Raw genomic sequence first — 27972 nt, forward strand, 5'->3', positions numbered from 1 at the left:
GATATTTAGTTTGGGAAAATGTTTAAGAAAAAAACACTGAATACTCAAAAGACAGACAAATGTTGCTGGTGCAAAGGATTTGAGAAAAGGGGACAGACCTAGTTTTCATTTCATGTTGCCTACCAAGTGGGTAACCAACAATTTCTAAGCCATGTGGGAAGGTGGAAATTTATAACTTTAGGAAAACTAACCTGGCAACGGTATAGAGAAGGTCAGGCAGCAGAATACTGCAATAGTCCATTCGTAATTTGATGAAACAATGGAAGGAGTTCATTACAAAAGAACTGAGAGAATGAAAAGCATGACTTAATGAGAGGTGAACAGAGAAAATTCCATGGCATTAATCCTAGCTAAAAGAAAATAATAACTTTTGTTTAAAGTGTGGAATTTCTAGCAGAGAACTGGTTTGAAGGAAAACATAAGCTTAAGTTGTAGACACCTGATGATAGAATATTTGGGCAGGGGTACTGAAAAAGTGATTAAGACACGTGAAGGAAGGACATTCAAAAAAGGTCACATAGGGACGCCTGGGTGGCTCAGTCTAGACAGCATCAAACTCTTGATCTCACGGTCATGAGTTCAAGCCCTACACTGGGTGTGGAGCGTACTTAAACAACAAAACAAAAAAACAAAAAACCAAAAGAGGTGATATAAGCACCGTGTGGGTAGAGATCTTAACTGTGTTTGCTCACCAGGGGCTAGCACAGTGCCTGGCACAGAACAGACACTCAGCAAATAAATGTCTGCCGAAAGAAGGCAACAGTCAGAGACTGTCTAGGGGACTTAAAAAGACCTCTTTAGGGTAAGTGACATTTCATCTAGCCCATGGAGAATTAGGAGAATTCTACAGGGGTAAGGCTGGGAAGGTAACATAACAAAAGATGGGGATACAGACACACATTTGGGAGTCACCATCCTTAAGGTGAAGCCAAACAGACACACAAGAAGTGAAAAATAAGATCTGCAAAGGTAAAGAAGCATACGTGAAGAAGAGCAGGGGGCTAAGGCTGTGGCACCTTATGAAAGCCCACAGTCGTGAGACCAAAAGCTAGGAAGTATAAAAGTGAACACTGTGTAGTACCCATATGCAAAGCAACAAAAAATACATAGTCCCAAAGACAAACAAAAATTTTAAAGGAAGGTGATTAATATCAGAAGCTATTGGAATAACAATGTTGAGGACAGCAATACGTGTGCAACAATACAGATGTGTAGGATATTAACATTATGTTCAAGTCAGTCATAAAATTCACATGTATGACACAAAAGCATGTACTATAAGACAGCTACATGATATAGGCTTATTAATGTTATAAGACTTCCAGTTGTTTATGCAAGTAAAAAATAAAAAATGATTTAGACCACACTTTGGTCTATATCATAGATATAAATCATGGAAGGCATGCAAATGCAAGCTGGTGCAGCCACTCTGGAAAACAGGATGGAGGTTCCTCAAAAAACTAGACAGAACTAGAACTAACCTACAACCCAGCAATTGCACTACTAGGCATTTATCCAAGGGATACAGGTGTGCTGTTTTGAAGGGACACATGCACCCTAATGTTTATAGCAGCACTATCAACAATAGCCAAAGTATGGAAAAAGCTCAAATGTCCATGGATGGATGAATGGATAAAGAAGATATGGTGTGTGCATGTGTGTGTGTGTGTGTGTGTGTGTGTGTGTGTGTGTGTACACACATACACTGGAGTATTACTCGGCAATCAGAAAGATTGAAATCTTGCCATTTGCAACTACATGGATGGAACTGGAGGGTATTATGCTAAGCGAAATCAGTCAGTCAAAGAAAGACAAATATCATATGACTTCACTCATATGAGGACATTAAGTGACAAAACAGATGAACATAAGGGAAACAAAAATAATATAAAAACAGGGAGGGGGACAAAACATAAGAGACTCATAAATATGGAGAACAAACAGAGGGTTACTGGAAGGGGTGTGGGAGGGGAGAAGGGCTAAATGGGTAAGGGGCACTAAGGAAGCTACTCCTGAAATCATTGTTGTACTATATGTTAACTAATTTGGATGTAAATTCAAAAAATAAAATAAAATAAAATAATAAATAAATTATGGAAGGCATATGAATTTCAAAAACAATGTAAAATCTCTACAACACTGCTAGAACATATGAACTTACTAGAATGTAGATTCATTTTAATAGTAACCCACCACTAGGAACCCTTGCTTTTGTCTATTTACAGGACACTGATCCCTTCCTTCAATACTCCAAAGACCTATGCTTCAGTGCTCACTAATTCACTCATCTCTGCCTTAGCTTCCAGATTAAAATAGGAACACATTTCAGGAACTCTTGCTCTCTCCAAATCAATGGATGACATTCTTTGTCACCAAAATGGTCACTACCTCTTTTCAATCTGTATCCTTTCCTTCTCAATCTTTCTGAAGTGTTACCATTAATGACCAAGCTGCTCCATTCTCAAAATTCCATCCTTACCCCACAACTTGTCTAAACTCCCTTTCTTGGTTCTACTCCCAGCCTGTGCCTTGAATGGCCCCTTCTCCCTTTGCACTGAATCCTTTCCCTCTTCCCACTTCTAACTGGAAGATTACTCCTAGAGTTGCTATCTCAGCCTTCTCCTTCTGTCCATGTGCTCCTCTTTCTCTGAGTCTAGTCACTCATGGGACTTTAAAACCACTCAGGGCCAGGACAAGGGTGAGATAAGTGAAGCAAAACTTAAGTTGGCATCAAAAAACTCTAAGATAAAGAATAACGCATTATCTTCAACAACTTAATGCAAAAACATCCCATGATGAACAAAACATTAAAATTTTAAGTAAAAACAAGGATCAGCATTTAATAATTCCAGTTCAGGGGCGCCTGGGTGGCTCAGTTGGTTAAGCCTTCTACTTCAGTTCAGGTCATGATCTCACGGTTCGTGAGTTCCAGCCCCGCTTCTGTGCTGACAGCTGGAGCCTGCTTTGGATTCTGTCTTCCTCTCTCTCTGCCCCTCCCCTGCTCATGCTCTGTCTCTTCCTCTCTCAAAAATAAATAAACATTAAAAAAAAAAAAAAAGAAAATTCCAGTTCATTCTACCCAGAAGTTCTGTAAGCATCTGAAACATACCTAAAACATAGCAGCTGATCTCTTAAAGTTAGTTCTCAGGGAGCCTGGGTGGCTCAGTTGATTAAGTGTCCGACTTCGGCTCAGATCATGATCTCACAGTTCGTGAATTCGATCCCCAGCTCTGGTCTCGCGCTGACAATGCAGAGCTTGCTGCGATTCTCTCTCTCTCCCTCTCTCTCCCTCTCTCTCTGCCCCTCCCCTGCTCATACTGTCTCTCTCCCTCTCTCAAAATAACAAACTTAAAAAAATTTTTTAAATAAAACTAGCTCTCAAACACTTATATCAAGTTGTTTTTTTTTTTTTTAATTTTCTTAAATGTTTATTTTTGAGAGAGACACAGAGCGCAAGCAGGGGAAGGGCAGAAAGAGAGGGAGACACAGAATCAGAAACAGGCTCCAGGCTCTGAGCTATCAGCACAGAGCCTGACGCAGGGCTCAAACCCATGAACTGTGAAATCAAGACCTGAACCAAACTCAGATGCTTAACCGACTGAGCCACCCAGGTACCCCTATATCTAGTTTAAAAAAAAAATGGAGCAGTACCATAACTGTAAAATTTATACGCACTTAGGAACCAAGCTTGGAAGGGAATAGGCTATATGACAACAGCGAATGTATAAGGGTGATAGGACAACAGGGGATTTAAAATGGTAATTGGGGTAAAACTATATAATTAAAAAGAAAAAAAACACCAGCCTTTTTTGTTGTTTGAGTTCCTTTTTTTTTTTTAAGTTTATTTTTGAGAGAGAGAGAGAGACAGACAGAGAGAGTGTTTATGTGTGCATGCAAGTGGGGAAGGAGCAGAGAGAGTAGGGGACAAGGGATCTGAAGCAGGCTCTGTGCTAACAGCAGAGAGCCCAATGCAGGGCTCAAATCCAGGAACCACGAAATCATGACCTGAGCCGAAGTCAGACACTTAACCAATTGAGCCACCCAGTTGCCCCATGTTGTTCTATTTCTAATAAAGGCATCACTACCTGCCCAGTCACCCAAACATCTTCTCTACTCTAGTATTTTCACTACCACTTCCAATGCCCTATTAACATGCTAAACCCATATACTCATCTACAGCAATATTTCCCCTATCCATTTCCATTTGTCCATTGTCCCCAACTGTTTCAAGTTTTTCTTTTTCATTAAAATATTACAATCACATGATCTTCCAATGGGTCTTCTTGCCCCTTCTAGCATGTATCACTAGATTGACAACCAGATTAATCTTTGGGTTCATCTTTAATCCCGACATATTCCAATTTAGGATCTTCAATGGCTCCCAAAATGCTTAATATACTAAGAACAAACTGCTCAGATCAGCATTAAGATTCCAGCCTACGCTTCCACACTTGGTGGGTGGAAATAATGTTTATGAAACAAATGAATTTATTTCTCTGTAGTACTCTGTCCCCAGCAAATTAGAACTGTCGTATATTCCCCTCAAAACATATGACATGAGCCTAACCTCCATCCTTTATGTTACCTCCCCAGCCCCACACCTACAAACTCTTCACAGGCCAGCTAAAATGTCACTTACTCTTAAGAGACTCTTCCCAATCCCCCAGCCAGATATGCCCCATTCCTCCTCTGACTCACCCTTACCTCCTCCAAATACACACATTTTGTTCAAACTCCATAATAAACGAGATTCTACTTTGTACCATAATTACAGCTTAATCCCCCTACTGAACTGTAGTCTTCCTTGTGAACTTGTGGCTTACTCATTTCTTTTCCCCTAAGGTACCTTCCACATAGCAGGAGTTCAATGTTTATTTAATAAACTGAATTAATCAGTGCACAAAGTGCCACCTAACAACAAAACCTAAATGGATAGGTCACTAAGTGGAATTTTTAAGAAGTTTCCAGGAACCTCTCACAATAAAAACAGGCACTTCCTTATTGCATACAGGCAGAAATTCTGTTAAAAAGGAAGAATACACAGAGCCACAGTTACAAAGTATCTTTCATAAAGAAGTTCATAAAGTTATTTTAAACACAACCTTTGTCTCAGCTAATTTGGATGGAGAAATTAAATGCACAAGTATAGTTTCTGAGAAGTGTATAGATAAAACAGAGTATCAGCAAGATGATTCCTGATCACTCATGCTTGCCCCTTCCAGAAATCTGATTATATGCTATGCTGCCTATCTCACTTACCCATAGGCAATACTATCATCTTAAAATTTTCTTCAGGATTCAAAGTCTACACATACATACTTCTCACGATACACAAGAAATGCAGAAAGATATAAGAGTGCCTTTGTCTCTGATAGGCAATTCCTCCACTAATATCATAGTATGGTATTAGGCAAGTATTCATACTTGCAGAGCTCTTTTTCTCATATCACATTTCATCTTGTTTGCCTTCACAGAATCTAAACTAACGCCAAAATGGTGTAATAAAAGAAACTGTGACAAAAGTCATTTTATGTAAAAGGAAGTTGAGACTACATTCGCTCAGAAATAACTGACCTAAGGGAAAAACATTTGTAAATACATTTTTCAGAAAATCGTAATTTACAGAATTATACAGTAATAAGCTGAAATAATTATTTTAAACCATCCTTTCACAGATGAGGAAAGAGACCCAAAAAGGTCAAGCAACTGTCCTTGGCCAAGAGTCTAAGATTTTGGCCTGGAATCCAGGTCTCCTGGATTCTAATTATTCAGTTCAGTAACTATTTCTAACATTGATAAACAAATGATGCTAAACCCACTTTACTAATACACCCATTAAATTCTGAATTCCCCTCCCTAAAAGTTGAACTCTATTAAATATATAAAACTGGCCTTTTTACAAATAAGCAGTATCTTTCGAAAAAACTAAAACTAGAGCCCTTTTTGAAAAGACTCTTAAGGAGGTTTCACAGGGCTGACAATTATTTGAATTAAGAAAAAATAAGTTTGGGGTACCTGGGTGGCTCAGTCAGTTAAGTGTCCAACTTCAGCTCAGGTCATGATCTCACATTTGTGAGTTTGAGCCCCGTGTCGGGCTCTGTGCTGACAGCTCAGAGCCTGGATCTTGCTTAGGATTCTGTGTCTCCCTCTCTCTCTGCCCCTCCCCTGCTCACGCTCCTCTCTCTCTCTCTCTCTCTCTCTCAAAAACAAATAAACATTAAAAAAAGTTTTATTAAAAGAAAAAAGAAAACATAAGATTTTGCAATAATGATTTCAAGAATTTTATATTTTGTTGCTCCACAACTATACCTCATGTATTCTCAATTTCCTAAGTGTAAACTGTGTGTGTGTGTGTGTGTGTGTGTGTATAATATATATAAAAGAACTATCTTTTAAAACACGCACATGCACACATACACACACAAACATCTACAATTTCTGTAAAAAAATAAATAAAATATTATGCCAGAAAAATTGGACCTCAGAAAGACTACAATGTTTTTAGTATTTCTTGACAAACATTAGCTACACACTTTGGGGGCCAAATGTAAACTTCTCATATTCTAAGAAATATCTATTTTGAATTCTAGTATTAAAAACTACTTAAGATGCTCAACATTTAGACAATAAGGTAACCATTCATCCTAAACTGAATATTCCCTAACCTCATCACCATAACACTTCCAGTTTTTAGTGTTTCCTATTCCTAGTCTTTGTTCCCACCCATGTATAATACTGGCCTATATGATTATGCAATTTTATATCCTGCTTTTTCCATTTATATAATATGTATTTTTCCTTGGTGCTAATCTCATGATTATTACAACAATTGCATTATTTAACAGAAAAGCCTTTGCTGATTCGTTCCAGCTCTCAAAATATAAAAATCAATACTCCCAGGATTAAGATTACTACTAGAGCTATTGCATATTCTTTCAGCATTTAGGTTTTCATCATATTCAAGGAAAAGAAAATATATTGCCAATATAATTGGTGAACATAGAAATTAAGTGGAATGAAGGCCATCATATGAGGCCAGGCAAAGGGGTAATACAAAGGGGTCTGTGGGCCTTGGTAATGAGCTGAGAAAACATTCCAAGTACAACGGAAGCCGTTGGAAGGTTTTACTCAGAGCTTAAATGATGTTATCAAGAAAGATCACTTTGCTGGTGAGTAAAGAATGGATTATACAGGGGCCAGAATATAAACGAAGACCAATCAGGTGGCTACAGCAATAATCCAGGTGAAAGATAATGATAACTCAAACTGAGGTGGCTACAACGAAAAACCAAAACAAGTATCCAATTTGGAACATATTCTAGAAGTAGGGCCAGGGAGGCCTGTTGGTAGATTATAGGTGGAATGTAATGTAAGAGACTCACAGAAGACATCTAAGTTTTTAGCTTGAGCACTTACTAGTATGTTTTAAGATGGGAAAAACTGTGAGAGAGGTCTGAGGAGAGTGAAATTCGAGACATGGTTTGGACACGTTAAGTACCTGAGATGCCTAATAAAAGTAAACCTGTTAGGCAGTGAATTAGATATGGAATCTGGAATTATGGGAGAGATAAGGACTGGAGATACAAATCTGGGTATGAGCATTTAAAGGACTTTTAAAATGATAAGGTTAGAGAAATCATCTGGGACAGGGGTCAGCAAACTACTGCTATGGGAACACAGCCACATCCATTCTTTTATGGCTGCTTTTTGGCCTCATTGGCAGAGTTGAGTAGTTTTAACAGAAACCCATAACCCACTAACCTAAAATATTTACTAGCTGGCCCTTTAAGAAAAAGTTGTTGACCCTTGACCTAGGAGATAGCAAGAACAACAGAAGGACAAAGGCATATATGCAGCACAATACTCTAGGACCCCCCAAAATTTAGAAGTGAAAAAAACGAGAAGCCAGAGGCTCAGAAGGAACATATAGCAAGACAGGAAGAAATCCAAGCATACGTACGTTTCAAAGAGAGGCGAATTAAGCATGCTCTATCCACCCATTCGATTATATGCTATATTCAGGTACCTTACTGGAGTCCTTTGAAATCTTTACTATACCAATCAAAATGACATTTTAGAATTATAGGTTTCAATATAGTCTACTCTTTCACTCAACTCATGTACACGTTAACTGGCTAATACACCCATGACATACATACTTTTTTCAAATTCAGGAAACCAAGTAAGGAGTTTAATTAGACAAATATTCAGTCAGCAAATCTCATCTCTATTCCTTAAATCCTGCTTCTTCTAAAATTTATGTGAAATGAATAATCAATTCCATAAAATGAGACTTTTAAAGCACATATTTAACATATTTTCTTTTAAATATGAAATTACAGGGCATTAGGTGGCTCAGTCAGTTGAGCATCTGACTTCAGCTCGGGTCATGATCTTGTGGTTCATGAGTTCAAGCCCCATATCAGGCTTTGTGCTGACAGCTGAGAGCCTGGAGCCTGCTCCAGATTCTGTGTCTCCTTCTCTCTCTGCCTCTCTCCCCCCAATATACACAAACATTAAAAAAAAATTAACTGAAATTAGAATTTTTACCATGGTTATTCCCTCCTTTCTACAGAAACAGACTTTAAGATATAACTAACATCAAGTATTTATAAGGCTACAGGAAGGGAAGACAGAAAAGTGAGATAAACACTAAAACAATCTCTCCTAGTTATAAAGCATCTCATCAGCTATGGAATTAATGTAATACTTCTTTAAAAATAAATGCCTGTCCTTCAAAATGGCCTACCTTTTTTCCTTTTAAACTAGACACTTAAGTAAGTTACCTAGTGGCTACCTTCATTTAATTTCTCTAACAATCCATTTACAACACTATCAGAGGCAATCTTCAGTGAAGAAAATATAATACTTATGGAGCAATTATTTAACATTAAAAAAAAAAACTACCATTAAAATTTTATATGACTCAAGCAGTCCTAAAAAAAATAAATCTTATACACCATTAAACAGTTTTATTTCAAGAGAGAGCCCCAGGATTAGGAATCAGCGTGTTGTAGCAGGGAAGGTATGTGTGTGATGGTGGCACAGCATAATGGAACGAGTGTTGTGTTTCAAGTCCCAGCTCTTCAGCAGGATAGATGTGTAAAATTAACAAGCCATGTGGCCTCTCTCAGCCCCTGGGTACACATTTTAAAAATGAGAGTATCTTCACAGACTCTGCTCACCTGACAAAGAAACAGTTCAGTACAGAGCAGGAATACCATGATATTACATTTAGTTGATTAAAAAAGCGTCCTATGGGGCGCCTGGGTGGCTCAGTCGGTTGGGCGTCTGACTTTGGCTCAGGTCATGATCTCGCGGTTTGTGGGTTCAAGCCCCGCGTTGGGCTCTGTGCTGACAGCTCGGAGACTGGAGCCTGCTTCAGATTCTATTTCCCTCTCTTTCTGCCCCTCCCCTATTTGTGCTCTGTCTCTTTCTCTCTCTCTCAAAAAAATGAAAAATTTTTTTAAAAATTAAAAAAAAAATAATAAAAAAAGTGTCTTATCAGTCACAGGATGAACGTTTATATTAGTGGTAGGAAGAAAATTCTATTTGCCTTCATATTATGTTACAAATCATTTCTATCACCTGTAGATAAGAACCACTTTACCGAGGCTTTCAGATGACCTAACATAATTAGGAACAGTACTAAAAGTGACTATTGTAGTCCCATTCTCTTAGGAGTGTAAGTCAGTATAGCAAAATGGTTAAGTATAAAAGCTTTGGAATAAGATTTAGTTCAAATTCTAGACCTGTTCCTTACCAGATATAGGTTCTTAGCTTTCTCAGTCTCAGTTTCTTAATTTGTAAAACTGCTAAGGGTTTAACGGACTTCTTTGCACAGAAAGAATTCAACAAAGACTAATTATTCCTATTAAGTAAAGGTTTATTTTCATAAATAGATCCAGTACTATGGTTAACCAGAAGGGTACTCAAGAGAAGGTCATTTCAAAAGTTGCCAAAAGCAGAATAAAGCTTTTCAAAGTCAGCAAAACTGGGGATGGAATAATAAGTCAAGAGGTTACCTAGGAAGTAATAGAACGGACGTTACAAGAATTGATGATAGCCTTTTGACAGGTAGCTAACTCTCTGGCACAAAATGAAGAAGACGTTCCAGGATGCTAGGATATATGTGAAATTATGTACAAGATGTGAACTACACAAAGGTGAAGATTAGGAACAGATGTTGCCTTCCATGAGTTTCCACATGAGGGAAGACAAGTAGCCTAGTTTGTACTGCTCGTTGTGTCAACATGTAATCACAGTACAACTGGATTTTCAACCCTCCTTCCAACTCTGTATTTCAACATAAGGAGAAGAAGAAGTATTTAGTAAGACCATGCTTCCCAACAGCATCTCCGTCAGTGTGCCAAATACATGTAACTAGGGGAAACTATGTTCGTTTCCTTCCATTATTCTAAGGTTCCTGGGTACTTGTGCTCAGAAACAAATTACACGGAGAACACCAAGCTACCTACACGCTGTAGGAGAAGCAAAGATGAGAAGGATGGACAGTATCTGGGGAGCTTAAATCTAGTAAGAAAATTGAGGCACATATACATGATTACTATTTTAGAAAATCCAAATACCTTTCAAGATGCAAAGTTCTGAGGAGATTCAAGAAAAGAGCAAGATTAGGAATGGAACAGTCAAGAGAGACTACATAAGAGGTGACAGGATAGACTTACAAGGATCAATGACAGCCTTCTGACAGGGAGACAGCCATTTGTCAGGAAAAGGAGAAGAGCCATTCCGGGGAGGGGAACATCAAGTAACCTAAATGTGGATGAGGCAAAAGGTATATAAAATGTGAGAAGTAGGTTAGGGAAGCCGTGAGTACACTGGACAGACATTTTTAATGCCAGTGTGAGAAATCTGTACCCAAAACTAATTTCAGAAGACACCTAGTACACATTAACAACTACGGAAGTAACGCTAGAAAGAGCATCGTGAAAGATTTCTGTTTGCTTGTTGCTGGATCCTCAACACGGAAGGCAATGCCTTATCCTAGATCACTCCAATTTATAACGAGCAATACTAAAACCCTACCCAGATTTCCTCATTCATGACAAGGAACATGAAGAATGAATACTTTGAGGCAAGGCAAGCAGCAGAGTATCCCTCAATTTGTGTTAGGGTCAAACTTCAAGGCACAAAGGCAGTATATAGGCAGTTGGGTAAAAAGAGATGCTCAGGTCCCACTCCCCTAATTCAGTCTGATCAATAATTGTGTTGAATCTGTAGTTTTTACAAGTATTCCCAGAAACTCCTTCTCACATGGTCCACAGGCCACATTTTGAAAAATACTGCCCTACAGCAAGGTCCCCAACATGGCACCAATATAACTGGGCCGAAGAACAGGCTTCATCATTGAAGATGAATAATACATACCCAGATAATGTGGAGCCCAGCATACTTCAAGTGAGATCCAGGCCAGCACAACACCCCTAAGGTGGTAATACCAAAAGTCCCTGAACTCCAGGTTTTGTGCCATCCCAATTATGGTCATTTCTTCAATTATAATCATGGAGACAAATTGGGCAAACCTCTTTACTAGAATTCTGGGCTTAAGAAATCCTGAGAAAACAACTCCAATTTCTAATATGTGAAAGAATTACTGGCAGAAATTATTACAATCAAGAAATATGGCAGGTAAATGAAAATAAAAAGTTCAGTTTGCTGGCAATCAAACCAAAGTAAATATCAAGGGGTTTTTTAAGTCCAAGAATAAAATATAATCTAGATTCAATTATAATTAATTAGAATGAATACTTACGTAAACTCCAATTCTTAAGTGACAGGGTACAGGACAGGGAAAGATGTAAGGAGGTACAGTAGCTCGTCTCCGAGATCCCTGCCATCAATCCCCCTGCCTGACCCCCATCCTTCCCACACTTGTCTCCCTTGCACCTTTCTGGATAAGCTATTTTCTCAATGAGAGGTAAAGTCTATTTCACCATTTTCTTGATTTGGGCCAGACCTGTGATGTCTCAAACCAAGAGAGTACAGCAAAAGTAACACTGCATGGTTTCCTAAGCTAAGTCAAAGAAACCGTGTAAGCTTTGGCCTTTGGCTAGGTCTTTGAGAACTTTTTCTGGGAGAAGCCAACTCTATCATCTGACTACCCTGAGGCCACTGTTAATGAGGAAGCCTAAGCCCGTCAGGTAGAAAGACTGTGTGAAGACAGATGACCAACCTGCCCTCATCGATTCCAGCCATTACAAACCAGGTATCAGACTCATGACACTATGCCCCGGGGTAAATAACTGGAACAGTCACGGAAACCTTCATCCAACCTCATTTCTCAAGTTTTCTTTATAAGAACTTGCTTATATTTACGGCTCCCCACAGTCCTCAGCACCGTTGTTAAGGCTTGTCTGGTAGGAATGCCACCAAAAGGGAATTCCCTAGTCACATACAGAGCAGGGAGGGAGAGAGAACACTGCTGTTCGTGCTAATCCAAATTCTACCTACTTTGGCAAAGCCTAGCTCAAGTGTCACCTCCTTCCTTATCAGGGGCATATGGGGGTGACCCTGCTTTGCAGGGATTTTTCTTTCCTTAAATAAAGTCTCTGCCACTCACTTAGCATTTATATATTAGCTTGTATTAATTTTTAGTAGACATCCTTGAGATACTTTAACTTTCTTAAGAAACACAAGTTCTCGTATCACTTTGTATCTCAGTGCTTCACACCATAAGGTACTCAATAGATGTGGCATTTGTGAATATGTCAATGGTACTTTTTTTAACTTATAAAGAGATGGGTTTAAATAAAAGTTTGGGAAAACTAAATAAAGCGTAAGCAGCTATACCTCCCCTGAAAAGGACAACTTTTCTCACATATCCACAGGTCGTTTCCTCACCTCTTTCAGGTCAATACTCAAAAGTCAACGAGGCTTTCCTTGCCCACCCTACTTAACGCTGCACCCCACCATTGCCTTTCAACATTCCCATTCCCTGTTTCATTTTTCCTCATTTCACTTATGATCTAATTTACCACTCTTTTACTCTTATATAATATTTGTCAGGCTTCCACTAAAGTATAAGTTCCATGAGCATAGGGATTTTTGTCTGTTTTGTGCACTGGTGTACCCCATGCCCAAACGAATACCTGATGGTTAATAGACAGCCAACTGTCACTGTTGAATGAATGAATGAACACCAAGAATGGGTACGTCAAAAGTCTCTTGTTTCAGGGGCGCCTGGGTGGCTCAGTCGGTTGAGCGTCCGACTTCAGCTCAGGTCATGATCTCATGGTCCGTGAGTTCAAGCCCCGCCATCGGGCTCTGTGCTGACAGCTCAGAGCCTGGAGCCTGCTTCAGATTCTGTGTCTCCCTCTCTCTCTGACCCTCCCCCGTTCATGCTCTGTCTCTCTCTGTCTCAAAAATAAATAAAACATTAAAAAAAAAATTAAAAAAAAAAGTCTCTTGTTTCAAACAATGAAATTATCCCCTTAAAAATAATTAAAACTGCTTTTACAGTTGGGCACAAAGTGCCCTATGTCAATTCCCTGGAAATAACCTTAAAACTCCTTCAGGTTTTCAGTCAATACCTGGTTAGCTTGACTTCTCCTTGTTCATCAACAATCACTTTTCTTTTAGCAAATATGGCACAAGATATTTCTGAACCATATCAGCAATTCAAGAACAGGAATTATCAGAAGAAGAAAGTGTTGCAATATTAATCTGTAGGCACAGTCACCAAGTTAAACTATGTAGCTATATACATCTGCATTTCCTACTAGAACGTAAAGGTACTTGCTTTAAAAGAATCACCTGTATATAAGGGATTCACTTATAAGTTAATTCACCCTATTGTTTAATGGCTTTAACTGATTTCCATTTCTGCTTCACTTGTTTCTTTCCCCACACAGTGTTTCTGTTGCATTGGTTTAAACAAAGACTGGGTTGCTTCCTAACAGTCCTGTATTTCTATTGGTCTGCTCAGTTCTTTGGCAAGTTCCATAAAATGTCAGCCCCTATTAAACTTTACCCTACAGGTTATATCATCAGTTGATAATGACAGACTACTGAGTCACTATATTCCTTGCTGACTGCACGGAAGGTGACAGGTCAGTCAAAGATTACTCTAATACCCTGCAAGAGTTCCTGTCTGACCTTGACGTACCCTTTCGGACAAAACCCTGCACTTACACCTGCCTATGTGACAAAGATTTAAAGGAAAAAAAAAAAATCAAACCGTAGCCTCTGTGGAGCATACCAGTAATTTACGTTACTGAACAGAGAAGAAAACATTAGTTTTCTTTCCTTCATACCCATACACCTAAATCATTGTTATCGTCACATCTTTATACCTAAGGAAAGGAAATGACACTACTTTCAGGATCTGACTGAAATCCAAACCTGCCATTTAGAGCCTTCCTCAACCTGACCTCCTAGTCATCATTTCAGTCCAAAGGAAAGCCCATTTCCTCTGCATGAACTTCTCAAATTCCTCCAATTCAGAATTTCTCTCCCCCATTCTCATCGTGGTTACTTACTCCCAACACTTCTTGCTATTCACCAACAAGTTACTTATGTATCTACTCCCCTAAACCTGAGAATCCATGGAGTTAAAAGTAAGATTACAAGGAATGTGTTTATTAGCACAGTGCTTAAGGTTTGTAGCCACCCAATAAATGGTGAATTCTCGTACTTAAAAAATTCCCCATGGTTAAATGCATTCCCTCAATCGAACCTTAAAAAACGGCAATTACTATATCAAGTACTGTGTTAGCCACTAAGGATCAAGGATTGCACACTATCCCAGACCTCTGAAGACACACGTGACTATTTTCATTTTGCCTATCCAGACTCTCACATACTTTTTGTAAGCCCAGTTCAAACGCTACCTGCCCCCAACCACTCAGCTTATGCGCCTTCACAGACTAGCAATGATTTAAGAGCAGTGCCTTGAATCTCTCTGAAGAAACAGTGTAGTAAAAACCACAAACAACAAAAAAGGTTGGGGCAGAGGGCAAATACGTGGAGAAGCTCAGATGTTGGTGTTTGTGTTCAATAAAGCTTATCTCCCTTCCTCGAAAGCGCTAGCACCGTAATTTTCCCTGAAGGGCCGTGGGATGGGGCAACTGGAAGAGCAGGGAGCGCTGCGGTGCGCGGCGCGCCGCGGATACACCTGCCGGATGTGCAGTCCCCCCCGGTCGGAGACGCCCGGGTCCCCCTACCCGCGCCGGACCTCACCTTGGTGGTCGTAGACGCTAATGTAGGAGATGCCCACAGCCATACACCACACCACGAGGCTCGCGATGTCCGTGAAGCTGGGCTCCTGCTCCTCTTCGGTGACCACCAAGCCCATGTGCACTGGCAGCTTCTCCAGGGAACGGCCGTCCGCGCGCCAGCGCAGCCGGGGGTGGGCGGCGGCCGGGCCCGGCCTCCCTCGCGGATGCCGGTGGTGACGGCGGTTCCTGCCGACAGCCGGGGGCTTGCGGAGCGTGAAGCCGAGCGGCGCTAGGACCGCGGCAGAGGCGGCGCGGCAGCAGCGCCGCCAGATCCAGTTCCAGGTGCCGAACCGAACGCGGAGCCAGGAGGTGAGCGTGCGGTGCAGGCAGAGCAGAGCGTGCAGCACCCGCCACACCAACTCGTACAGCCCCGTCATACTCCCGTGGCGTCCAGGCGCCCTCTCCTCCCGCCCTCCCACACCCGCGGTGCGACGGCTTCTTATCCAGCCCTGCGGCCGGCGCGGGCCATCACTCCACGTTCCCCCGCCCCCCACGCCTGAACCCCTTTCCACTGCCAACACCTCACCTCGCCCCCGCCGCCATCTTCCTCCTGCCTCGGCAGCCCCGCCCCCACTAGTACATGGACAGTTCTGATTGGTCGATGCGGAACTCTGACGCGACTTCTGAGTCCGAGGATGTGGCCTAACCAGACGCCGCGAAGGAGAGCGAGCTCCTGGGAACTAAGCGGGTTGGGGACCGAGGGCGCCCCCTAGTCGTGTGGAGAACGAGGAACAGACGCCGCCAACCCTTGCCCGCAGGACTCGACAGAAAGGCACTTGTCTTCAAGGTTGGAATGGGCCACCTCAGGCACTCCGCGTCCCTCGAGGCCTTGGGCGTCTTCTACTGCCTGTCTCCTCGCACGGCCCCGCCAGAAACGGTTTCTAAGGGATAAAAGTGGCCCAACTGGATTACATTACATTGCAAACGCCAGAAAGAACCTAGGAACAGAAGGTAGCCTTCAGCAAGTGCTGATGTTGGGGGTCAACGAGGGTCCTGGAAAGGAGGGGTGCGGAGACAGAAGCGTGCGCCTTACGGAGGTCCTGCTCCTGTTCTTTAGTCAAACCTTGTACCTGAGGCTAATTCTTCCCAAAATGTGAATGAGGATCTTTAGGAGTGCTCTTGAAACATAGTTCTGCCCATGTCCTCCCCCTCTAAGTGGAATCTTTACTGGCTGTCCATTGCTTAATACAGAAAAGGGGGTTCCACGGCCTGGCAATCCAGTCAGTTTATTGTTTTGTTCGTTCAGCACGCGATCGCCGACTACCAGCATGAGCGACCTAAGTAACCACCTCTCTCTGGTGGAAATTGCCCATGCAGTGACATCATCCCCTTCACACAGGCTCCTGTTCCAGCCCATCTGGACCACAGAGTATTCCTCCAGGCCAATTCCGTACCTGCAGGAGTTCTGTACCTTTTTTGCCCCCTTTGCTCTCTTGCCTTCTCCTTAATCCCTGTTTCCCAAGTAGGTGTTGCCCGAGCCCCAACCCATTTCCCGAGCATCATCGTACAGGCCACGTCCTCAGTGAAAATTCTCTTGATCTCCTAGCCTGAAGTCATTTCTTCCTTGTAAATCTCACCACTGTTTGCAAATTTCATGGCTCTACTTATTACACTTTCCATTTTCATATTCAGTTTACCCTTGAGGAATATAGTGGGTTAGGCTGCCAAAACTCCCCTCCCCTCCCCTCAGTCAAAAATCCTCATATAACTTTTGACTCCCCCAAAACCTATTAACAGCATACTGTTGACCAGAAGCCCTACCAGTAGTACAAACACTGGATTAACACATATTTTGTATGTTATATGTATCATATCCCTTATTCTCATAATAAAGTAAGCTAGAGAAAAAGAAAATGTTATTAAGAAAATCATAAAGAAGAGAAAATACATTTATCAAAAAAATGTATCAAAAAAAAAATCCAGTAGGAGTGAACCTGCACAGCTAAACCTGGGTTGTTCAATGTGAATATATATATGTATATATATAAATATATATAAAAATATAGATAGATATTTATATATATAATATTGCATGTTGCATATAGCATGTATAAAATAATTGCATTTTTGTAATGCCTACCTAGTCTTTGTTCTCTCAAGCCCTTTTTCCCACGGGAAACATCTGTTAACTTCTTGGCCACATACCTTAGTGTTTCAGTCATTGTCACTTTTTGGACTAGTCTCATTGTCCAAGACTCACTTCATTTTATTTATTTATTTTTAAGAGATGTTTGAGAGTTTTAATGTTCATTTATTTTGGAGAGAGAGAGAGAGACAGAATCCAAAGCAGGCTCCAGGCTCTGAGCTGTCAGTACAGAGCCCGACACGGGGCTCAAACTCACAAGCCGTGAGATCATGACCTGAGATGAAGTGGGACACAACCGACTGAACCATCCAGGCTCCCATCACTTCACTTTATTTTGAAACTGGAGGGGCACCTGGGTGGCTCAGTTGGTTAAGCGTCTGACTTCGGCTCAGGTCATGATCTCATGATTCGTGAATTCGAACCTGTTCATGGGTTCAAGCCCCATATCGGACTCTGTGCTGACAGCTCAGAGCCTGTAGCCAGCTTCAGATTCTATGTCTTCCTCTCTCTCTGCCCCTCCCCTGCTCATGCTCTGTCTCTCTCTCTCTCTGTCTCTCAAAAATAAACGTTAAAAAAAGAAACTGGAATCTCATGTCCATGTCAAAGTTTTTCTCCCTTTGGCAGTTCAGCCAGGGGAAGTAAGGGCTAAGCACCAGGCACGCCCTTCACTCCCTTCTACATCTCTCCGGTCCCTCTGTCTGGTGATGGACAAAGAGGAGGGAGAGAGGAAAGGTGGTGACCAGGAAAGCCTGCAGTCTTCTTCCTCACTAGCCATTGCCATTTATATGACTACGGGATGCTCTGCTAAGGAAGCTCTTCAGGCACCAGCATCCTTCTGAAATTTGGCTGTGTATTCCAAGGGACAGCCCCCTACACACACACACACACACACACACACACACACACACACACACACGGCTACATTTCTCTGTTCTACTCACCTCTGTGCCCCAATGTTTGCCACTTCTGGCAAGACTAGAGGCATCAGTCTCATCTCTCCATGGTCAGCTCTCAGGTCTGCAGGTACATGCAGGCTGCAACTTTTGTACTTCCTTGAATTGCAAACTTAAGCAAAGGGGTTCTAGCTCCATTTCTGTCTGACAGTATCCCACCACCACCACCCCCAACATGCAGACCCTGCCTCCTGTCCTCAATTGTTTGTTTTTTTCCTCCAAGAGTAACCGTAGGTAGGGTAACAGGTCTCTTGACTTCAAAATGTTCAGCCTCCTGAAAGGAGATAGGCAAGGGCTCCCCCCTTTTCTTCTTTGCCATCTTTCAGTAGGCTGAGAATGGAAGTGTCAAATTCCAGCTACTTCTCTGCCCTTAGAAGGAGCTGGATTTGGGGGCACCAGGGTGGCTCAGTTGGTTGAGCGTCCGACTCTTGGTTTCGGCTCAGGTCGTGATCTCATTTTTGTGAGTGCGAGCTCTGCGTCTGGCTCTGCACTGCGGTGCAGCATCTGCTTGGGAGTCTCTCTCTCCCTCTTTCTCTGCCCCTCCCCTGCACGCACTGTCTCAGTCTCTCTTAAAATAAATAAGCTGAAAAAAATTAAAAATAAAAAAGTAGGAGGTTTGATTTGATGCCTGTTGTTTTCTGCCACAATTCTGGAACAATAGGAAAACATATTATCTTATTATGTATATCCATTCAATCCAAAGCTTAAGGACTTGTCTCTTTTCTAAAGAATTTCTGGGGCGCCTGGGTGGCTCAGTCGGTTGGGCGTCCGACTTCAGCTCAGGTCACGATCTTGCAGTCCGTGAGTTCGAGCCCTGTGTCAGGCTCTGGGCTGATGGCTCAGAGCCTGGAGCCTGCTTCAATTCTGTGTCTCCCTCTCTCTCTGCCCCTCCCCCATTCATGCTCTGTCTCTCTCTGTCCCAAAGATAAATAAACATTAAAAAAAAAAATTAAAAAAAAAAAGAATTTCTAATTTTGTCACTTGCAAAAAAAAAGAAAAAAAGCAATGAATGTGGCACTTTTAGGAATGTTAGGTGTTCATATCAATAAAGTGTAATAGGGGCGCCTGGGTGGCTTGGTCGGTTAAGCGTCCGACTTCAGCTCAGGTCATGATCTCACGGTCCGTGAGTTCGAGCCCCGCGTCGGGCTCTGTGCTGACAGCTCAGAGCCTGGAGCCTGTTTCAGATTCTGTGTCTCCCTCTCTCTCTGCTCCTCCCCTGTTCATGCTCTGTCTGTCTCAAAAATGAATAAACGTTAAAAAAAATTAAAAAAAAAAAAAAAGTGTAATATAAATTTTGAACTTCTTAAGCATAATTCCCACCACCCAAGTTCTACCAGGGACAGATAAATGCAGAAAGAATTCTACAGCCTCAGAAATATGGTAAGTCTCAAACATTATGGGGACAAACATGCTGTGATTCCAAGTGTATGACATTTTGATATGTCACCTTGACATCCTCGTTATATCTCAGTCAGGTTCTGATGCTTGCTCTCTCTCTTCAAACTGTTTTTTGGGTTTTTGTTTTTGTTTTTGTTTGCCATTTAGAATGCCTTGTAATTTTTATTTGGTGATTGGACATGATGTACTGGGTGGAAGGAACAGTCCTTTAGTAATGTGGTGTCAAGGTGCAGAGGGTGGGAAGTGTTCTGCAATCCTATGATCAGATCTCAGTCTTTTAGTGAGCCTTGTGCCTCTGGTCTGTGAACTCGCAAGTATTTTTCAGTTCCCTAATCCACCCCCCGTCTTATGTGGGCCAGGATGACTAGACAGGGCTGGCGTTGGGTATTTCCCTTCCCCCTAGATTGGATAAAACCCCAATAATTTAGACTGTGGTAAAATAGTTTCTCTTGAGAGTACCCCTGTTAAGAAGAACAGAATGCTCTGGCATTTTTCAAAATGGCTCTTTTTCTCCTCCTGCTGTCAGAAGCATGAGGAGATTTTTTTCCCCCTAATATTCACTGGAGAACCTGGTTGAGTTCCTGAAGGTGAAGCTTACCTAAGTGTGGGGGACCTCCTGTGTCTGCCAGCCCCTCCAGAGCTTTTAATTCTCAGACTTGTCCACTCTGAGCCTCTAGCAATTATCCATCACAGGTCAGATTTTTCTGCCATAGCACAGGTTCCTGCAGAGGCCTCTGCTCAGGGCTTTCTGCTCCTGTGATTCTCTGCATTCACCTGGCTCTCTAATTGGGATCTCACTTTCTCTTCTGGATCAAAAAAGAGTTGTTGATTTTCAGTTCATTCAGCTTTTTTATTTGTGGTTGCAACAGATTGACAACTTCCAAGCTCCTTACATGGTGAATCATAAACTATAAGTCAACTATGAGTTTTTAAAAAGTTATTAGAACACGGCCACATTCATTTGTGCATGAATTGTACAAATATGTACTCTTAGGTCATTTACCTTAAAAGTTGACCAACCTGGAGTGCCTGGGTGGCTCGGTGGGTTCAGCATCTGACTTTGGCTCAGGTCATGATCTTGCGGTTCATGGTTCAAGCCCCACATTGGGCTCTGTGCTGATAGCTCAGAGCCTGGAGCTTGCTTCACGTTATGTGTCTCCTTCTCTATCTGCCCCTCCCCTGCTTGATCTCTCACTCTCTCTTGAAAATAAATACATATTAAAAAATAAAATGGGCACAGTGAACAGATCACCAACAGAAGAGGAAATGCAAAGGCTAACAAACATATAAAAATATGCTCAACCTCACAAGTAGTCAGTAAAGTGAAAATCAAAACAATGAGGTACTGTTTTTTCATTCATCAGTTGGGCAAAAAGTAAAGACTGAGGGTAAATGATGATGACCAGGCAGAAACAGGTATCTAAAAACATTGCTGATGAGTTGATACATTTGGAGGAGGTAATATTTGTAAAATGATCTGATATTATCGATTATAATTAAAAATACACATAACCTTTAACACAGGAATCCCATTTTGAAATTCCATCACATTTCCAAGGGAAGAATTATCATGGATTACTTTTCATGTAATACATGGACCTTTATTGTCTGTCAGACAGTTTTATTTTCAGTGGCATTTGTGATTCTTTTTTTTTTAATTTTTTTAAATGTTTGTTTATTTTTGAGAGAGAGAGAGAGACAGAGCACGAGTGGGAGAGGGACAGAGAGAGAGGGAGACACAGAATCCAAAGCAGGCTCCAGGCTCTGAGCTGTCAGCACAGAGCCTGATGCGGGGCTTGAACCCACAAGCCGTGAGGTCATGACCTAAGCTGAAGTCAGACACTTAACCGACTGAGCCACCCAGGCGCCCTGGCATTTGTGATTCTTTTTAAAAAAGTGGTTGATAAGTTAATCCTAAAGCAGAAATGAGTACTAGAAGTCTGAATAACAATGATCCAACACTGGGTGGGGCAGCCTGTGGGGAGTTTGTGTTGTGGGGAGAGAGCAGGTGGGAAGGAATGATGATACACTAGGTATTTTATGAAACCAAGATAGACTGGGATGCAAATACTTGAGAGGCAATGGTCAGTGACAGTTTTAGAAGTTGAATAATGGCTATTAAATAAAATCCTCTGTATTGGGTTCCTAAAAACAGTGTTTTGTGACAGCCTATAGAGAATATTGGAACAGTATTCTACCTTAGAGGAAAAACATAAAGAAATCCATCATTGGAGCTCTTCCCTGTCAAAAACAGATACCATCTGGAATAAAGGTAATCCTTGAGCTCAGAGACGATGCTAGTAATGTTACAAAATCAAACTGTTAAGATAATCCATTATTATTACTGGAATGATACCAGGAAGTTCCACGAAGTTCATTCTTACAAAATTGCGCTTTGGGAGCACTTTTACACATTCCCTGAGGTTTCAGACTAATAAGCTGGCAAGAATCCAAGTTTTAACATTCACTACACAATTATATGATGGAGAAACATTGAGTTTTTGGTTGATTTGTAAAGATAGTAGTTTTTCATTTGTGTGCATATTTGTTTAAGCAAATTCAGCTAAGAGCAAAATGTCTAATTAACTAAATGATGGGTGATATAACTGAACCGTGACCTCTGGCAAAGTAGAGCTTTAAAAACATACTGATTATTCTGTTTCTCAGGGCTGGTGAAATCTGTATAACCTGTATTTAAAAGGAATGAAAAAATTAAAAGGGATGAAAGCATTAAATGTCAACCGACCCTCTTCCAACCTTCCCCACCCCCACCCCCGCATGGTTGTTTTACCAGAATTTTTGGCTACAGCCTCAATATCAGAGCATTATTTGATAAGGGGACATAGTGAACAACTATTAAAAAAAAGAACTTCTTTAGAGAAAGGAGAGTTTTCTGAGCATTGGCCTTAGAGACATCTTTGTCATCTAAAACCAGAACATCCATGAACCATGAAGTAAGGGAAGAGATTCAGAGGTGCAACAAAGCAGAAAATTTGAAACTTGTGAGCCCCTTTGCAAAGGCATTAACAGAAAGCCTACACATCACAAGAAGGCAAGTCCAAAGTTCTTGCTATTGCACATATTGTGTAACAGAAAGTTATAAAGTCTGTGAGGAAAAACTCTTCAAAGTTGGTAAATTCTGAGTATTTCTAAGTAGACACTAAGTATGCTCCTGAATGAGAATATCAGCTCTGATAAAAGTAGTACATTTGCATGTGACCATGTGCATGTTCTAGAAAGGAGCTTCAGTGCCTTCTTTTCAGATCATTCATTTCAGCTATTTATTCATTTCCGTTTTTCTCACTCCCTTTTCCAAGGGTGAGTAGAAGACTAGTCTTTCATCAAAGACCAATCAAGCCCTTGCAGGGGGCAATTTAAAGGCTTCAACCAGGATTTGTATTACCAAGAGAACAGTCACAGTAGGAGAGTATTGACCAGGCAGTGGCTCGGTTCTGACTCTTGGAAGGTCTAAGCAGGCATGATTTGAAAAGGGAGAAGGAAAGCAGTGAGAGAAGAAAAATGCCTTCAGTATGGACACATGCTATCCACTGCATAACCTTGGCGGGTGTGGGGGGGGGGGGGGGATGCATTTGCATATGCTACTGTGTGATTGGCCTCTGAGGTATAGAACAATGTCTCCATTTGGAGAGACAAGAGGATTTGCAAATTATGGGGGCAATTAAGGAAATGTTTTTCTTCCATATAGGTTTAATTCAAAAGAACGCTAGGAGGTATACTACAATCCCCATTTTACAGATGAGGAAACAGTGGCACTAAAAGGTAAAAGGAAAAACTAGTCTCTGGACATTAATCTCCCCTTTTCCTTATCTACCACAAAGTAATCCCTTTTTTCAGATATTAAATGTACCCTTGTGCCCAGGATGACTGCCCCTTCTCCAAATCCAAAACACTCAACCTACACCTGTCTTCCAGGATCATGAAGCATTATCTCACAATCTATATTTCACTCTTCTTTCTAAGTTTCACCTGCCTTATATCTCAACCTTGCCCGCTAGCTGTCTTCTCAGATTAGCAACTAAATATCTGATTTTTAAAAATCTCTACATAAGTATAAATGTGCAATAATTGGGCCTTAAAATTTCCTGATCCTTTTCTACTTTGTTCTCCCCACTCTTTCCTTTTTCTTATTTCTTTTTCTTTTTTCTGTAAAGATATCAATAAACTTAATCAAGAACCCCAAACTGAGATAGATAGTATAGGTAAATAGGTAAGTAGATCAGTATATATATATACTGATCTATATCTATATCTATATCTATATATATATCTATATATATCTATATCTATATATCTATATCTATATCTATATCTATATCTATATATATACTGTTATGGACTAAATTGTGTCCCCCAAGATCCTTATGTTAAGCCCTAACCCCCAATATGATTGGATTTGGAGATAGGACTTTTAGGGAGATAATTAACATTAAATGAGGTCTTAAGGGTGGGGCCCTAAAAGGAGAAGAGACAGGAAAGATCTTTTTCCATGTGTGTGCACACAGCAAGAAGACAGTGGTCTACAACGTAGGAAGAGAGGCCTCACTAGAAATCAACCCTGATGACATCTTAATCTTGGGCTTTCTAAACCTCCAGAATTGTGAGAAAATGAATTTCTGTTGTTTAAGCCACCTAGCCATAGTATTTTGTTATGGCCACCAGAGCAAATAAATACACATACTTTATGGAACATTTTACTATTCTGGACATTGTGAGTAAAGTGCGTCCTAAGTGAATCTTACAGTAAATTCTGTAGTAGGAGTATTGAATGGAAGTAAAAAAACAAAACAAAACAAAACAAACAAAAACAAAAAACCCAGGTGCAATCAAGTTCCAGTTCTCCCACTTTCTTTTTTCTAAGTTTATTTATTTATTTTGATGGAGAGAGTGGGGGAGGGGCAGAGAGAGAGGGAGAGAGAGAGAATCCCAAGAAGGCTCCTCTCTGTCAGTTCAGAGCCCAATGCCGGGCTCAATCCCAAGAACCATGAGATGATGACCTGAGCCGAAATCTCAGAAGCTTAACTGACTGAGCCACCCAGGCACACCCCTAGTTCTGCCAGTTTCTATGTTCGTGAACCTGACAGTGACTTCACCCCTATGAGACTGGCTCTCACATCTGTAAAAGGCTAAGATTCTTTCTCAAGGCCCTCATAGCTTGGAAATTCTGATTATTAATACCCAGGCAATGGTAGTGGTTATATATTATTACATATCACAAATCACTGGTTTTTCTTAGAATTATAGGTCAGACACATCACAAGAGTTGAAACCCACACCATAACAAGGAAAATCACGTAAGAGTTCCTTTATTTCTGTACTTCTGTGCTTTATGTTGTTGGGAAACCTGTCACTATGCCAAGGAGTTCTAGAAGCCACAATAAAAATAGGGCTCTTTTCCAAGGAATGTCAATTTCATAAAGATTTTGGGAGAAGAAAATGTGGACATAAAGCAAGTAATACAAATTCTGCACAAAATTTTAAAACATGACACTTTGGTGAAAGTTCAAGCTTCTGGTGGGCATATTACTCATCCACTCAATCTCTACTATTTCCTTTCTCTGCCTTTAGAAGCATTTTGATGGAAGTCTTTGTAAAATGCTGCAATAGGTAAATCTTACTAATTAGGAAAGGAGCCAATTTAGATGGGGTTTCAGATTTATATGCCTGTAGATTTTATTTACAAGTAGATTGATAGAAAAAGATTGCTAGTAGATTGATAGAAAAAATACTGATTAAAAAAATTATTCTATAGTCACACCTCTATGACCAGACAGGCAATTCTCAAAAGTATGCAGTTCATCAAAAGGAAGGCAGTGTGGGATTGTGGTCAACTCAGGGAAAACAGACTGTAACTCAAAACACAACTCTTTTCAGGGAGGCCATTATAGGGACATCTGTAATATTTAAGGTGCCAGTTTATCTTTCCCTTTTTTTGGTTTCCCTTTGGTCTTGATAAGACTGTCCCACAAGACCTACTGTCCCTTAGCAGGGATGAACATGTGACCCAAGTTAAGCCAATTAGCCTCTCCTTCTGAGGATATGACTCTTGAGAAGAGGGAAGCGAACACTGGTAATAGCAAGAGCTCTTCATTCTGCACAGAGAACCTCGAACAAGCTGAGGGCCTCTCCATTACATCATTCTGTCTGGGGCCCTGGAGCAGTTCTGATCCCCGTTCTTCCCAGATTCTTCAGTTTTCCTTTGATTCTGTAGGCTATTCCCAATCTTTCTAATACTTTCTTGCTTGCTTGAGTTGGAGTATGTCTCTATTGCTTACAGTCAAAAGCCAGTAGTGTAGACCTGCAGGCATCAGCTTCATATACAAAAGTCAACATCTTATGTGAAAAAATGAGCTACTCTATTTGCAGGAAGTTAGTGAGATGGCAATTTATTTGGCATTATTATTTGTGTAGATTTCAGTATAAAACACTAATTACCTTTTAAGTGGAAGGAATCTTATATCTTCTTACCATTGTCCCTTTCTCCTTTCCTCCCCCCACCTCAATTTACTTCAACTCTGATTTCATTCTTTTTTTTTTTTTTTTTTTTTTTAATGTTTATTTTTGAGACAGAGAGAGACAGAGCATGAATGGGGGAGGGTCAGAAAGAGAGGGAGACACAGAATCCAAAGCAGGCTCCAGGCTCTGAGCACAGGCTCTGAGCCTCAGCACAGAGCCCCACACGGGGCTCGAACTCACGGACCGTGAGATCATGACCTGAGCTAAGTCAGACGCTTAACTGACTGAGCCACCCAGGTGCCCCTCTGATTTCATTCTTTAAAAAAAAAAAAAAAACTTACAAAAAAGACTCTTGCGTATCTAAATTTATTGTATATTTCTGCTTAAGAGATTGAACGCTATAAAACTTCATCTGGAGCACAGAGCATTTTTAAGTCAGTGAAACTACTCTGCCACTCTTATGATGGACACATGTTGTCATACATTTGTCCAGGTCCCCAGAATGTATGCCTCCAAGAGTGAACCCTCACGTAAACTATGGACTTCAGTTGATGATGATGTGTCAATGTAGGTTCATCAATTGTAATAAATGTTCCATTTTGAAGGGGGATTTTGCAATGGGGGAGTCTATACATGTGTGGAGATAGGGGGTATATGGGAACTCTCTATATCTTGGTCTCAACTACGCTATGAACCTAAAATTGCTCTAAAATGAAGTCTATTAGAAAAAAAATTTTTTCTAACCTGTAGGCAAAGCTCATACTTAATCTATTTCATAATCATAATAATCATCATCCATGTTGATTCTGATGCTGGAGTGCTCTTCTGGTTTTGATTTCTTTTTGGTTTCTTTGTTTTTCTCGGTTAGATGTAGTTGATGCTCACATTGTCTCATGATCTTCTTGGAGGACATCCAGCTTTCCCCTTGTCGTTCTGCTGGTGCAGCACATTGTCCCCCCTTCACATCTGTGCCCTTGGCCTTCAGGATCTCCCTCGCTCTTATGAGACTACAGGTACAATTCCACGGATTTCCATCCAGATACAGATGTCTGAGGCGAGGCAACCCCTCCAAGGCTTTGAGGTCTAAGGCAGAAATCTTGTTATTCCTAAGGTTTAGAACCTGAAGCTGCTTCAGATCCTTGAGGTCCCTCTCAGTAATATCCTGGATGGCATTGCCTTTGAGGTCCAGCCTGGCTAAGGTCCCTGGAAGCCTGCAAAAGTATGGAAACAGGATGTGAGAGGAAGCCATGATCAACATTCCATAACTACCTAGGCAACCCGGACTGAGCAACACCAGCCTTTTCTGTACCACCATGTCCTGTTTGAAGCTAGAAAACAAGACTTGTTTTGAAAAATTAAGTCTTATGTATAGGTCTTTAACCCTTTCTCATAGGTCTTGTTTTCTAACCCTCTGAGTTTTCTGGTTCCTAGCCATAAAACTCTTTAATTTCTTTTGTTGTCAAATAGGATCACAGAAACAAATTGATAAGAAAAAAAGTTCCCAATTTTTTAGGTGGCAAAGGCCACGAATCCATAATTTATAAGAGAAAAAAAGTATTGAATAAAAACATGAAAAAGTGTTGTTCTTCATGAATATAAAAGGCAATGAAAAAGTGATGCAATGTTTTATGTATGAAATTAGAACATGGCTTTGGTTAATTTTTTTTTAATGTGTATTTATTTTGAGAGAGAGGGTGGGCACCCACAGTGAGGAGCCCGATGTGGGGCTCAAACTCATGAAACCATAAGATCATGACCTGAGCCAAAATCAAAAGATCATCAAGACCCAGGTGCTTAACCAACAGAGTCACCCAGGCACCCT

The 27972-nt window shown here is 40.9% G+C and overlaps 2 protein-coding genes across 3 annotated transcripts in view; both read right to left on the bottom strand.

The window, feature by feature from the left end:
* Positions 1-15731, bottom strand: part of NUS1 (NUS1 dehydrodolichyl diphosphate synthase subunit) — a 31532-nt gene extending 15801 nt beyond the window's left edge. The window contains exon 1 of the mRNA XM_019418198.2: positions 15202-15731. Coding sequence (XP_019273743.1) covers positions 15202-15616 — 415 coding nt within the window. The 5' untranslated portion in view covers positions 15617-15731. The remainder of the gene's footprint in view (positions 1-15201) is intronic.
* Positions 15732-26500: 10769 nt separating this feature from the next.
* Positions 26501-27972, bottom strand: part of LOC109248465 (nephrocan-like) — a 31540-nt gene continuing 30068 nt past the window's right edge. For both annotated transcript variants that reach the window (XM_019418194.2, XM_019418191.2), the window contains exon 5: positions 26501-27361. In XM_019418194.2, coding sequence (XP_019273739.2) covers positions 26914-27361 — 448 coding nt within the window. In that variant the 3' untranslated portion in view covers positions 26501-26913. The remainder of the gene's footprint in view (positions 27362-27972) is intronic.

Source organism: Panthera pardus, unplaced genomic scaffold (assembly GCF_024362965.1).
Source record: "Panthera pardus isolate Hobbes unplaced genomic scaffold, ASM2436296v1 HiC_scaffold_17, whole genome shotgun sequence".
Classification (NCBI taxonomy): domain Eukaryota; kingdom Metazoa; phylum Chordata; class Mammalia; order Carnivora; family Felidae; genus Panthera; species Panthera pardus.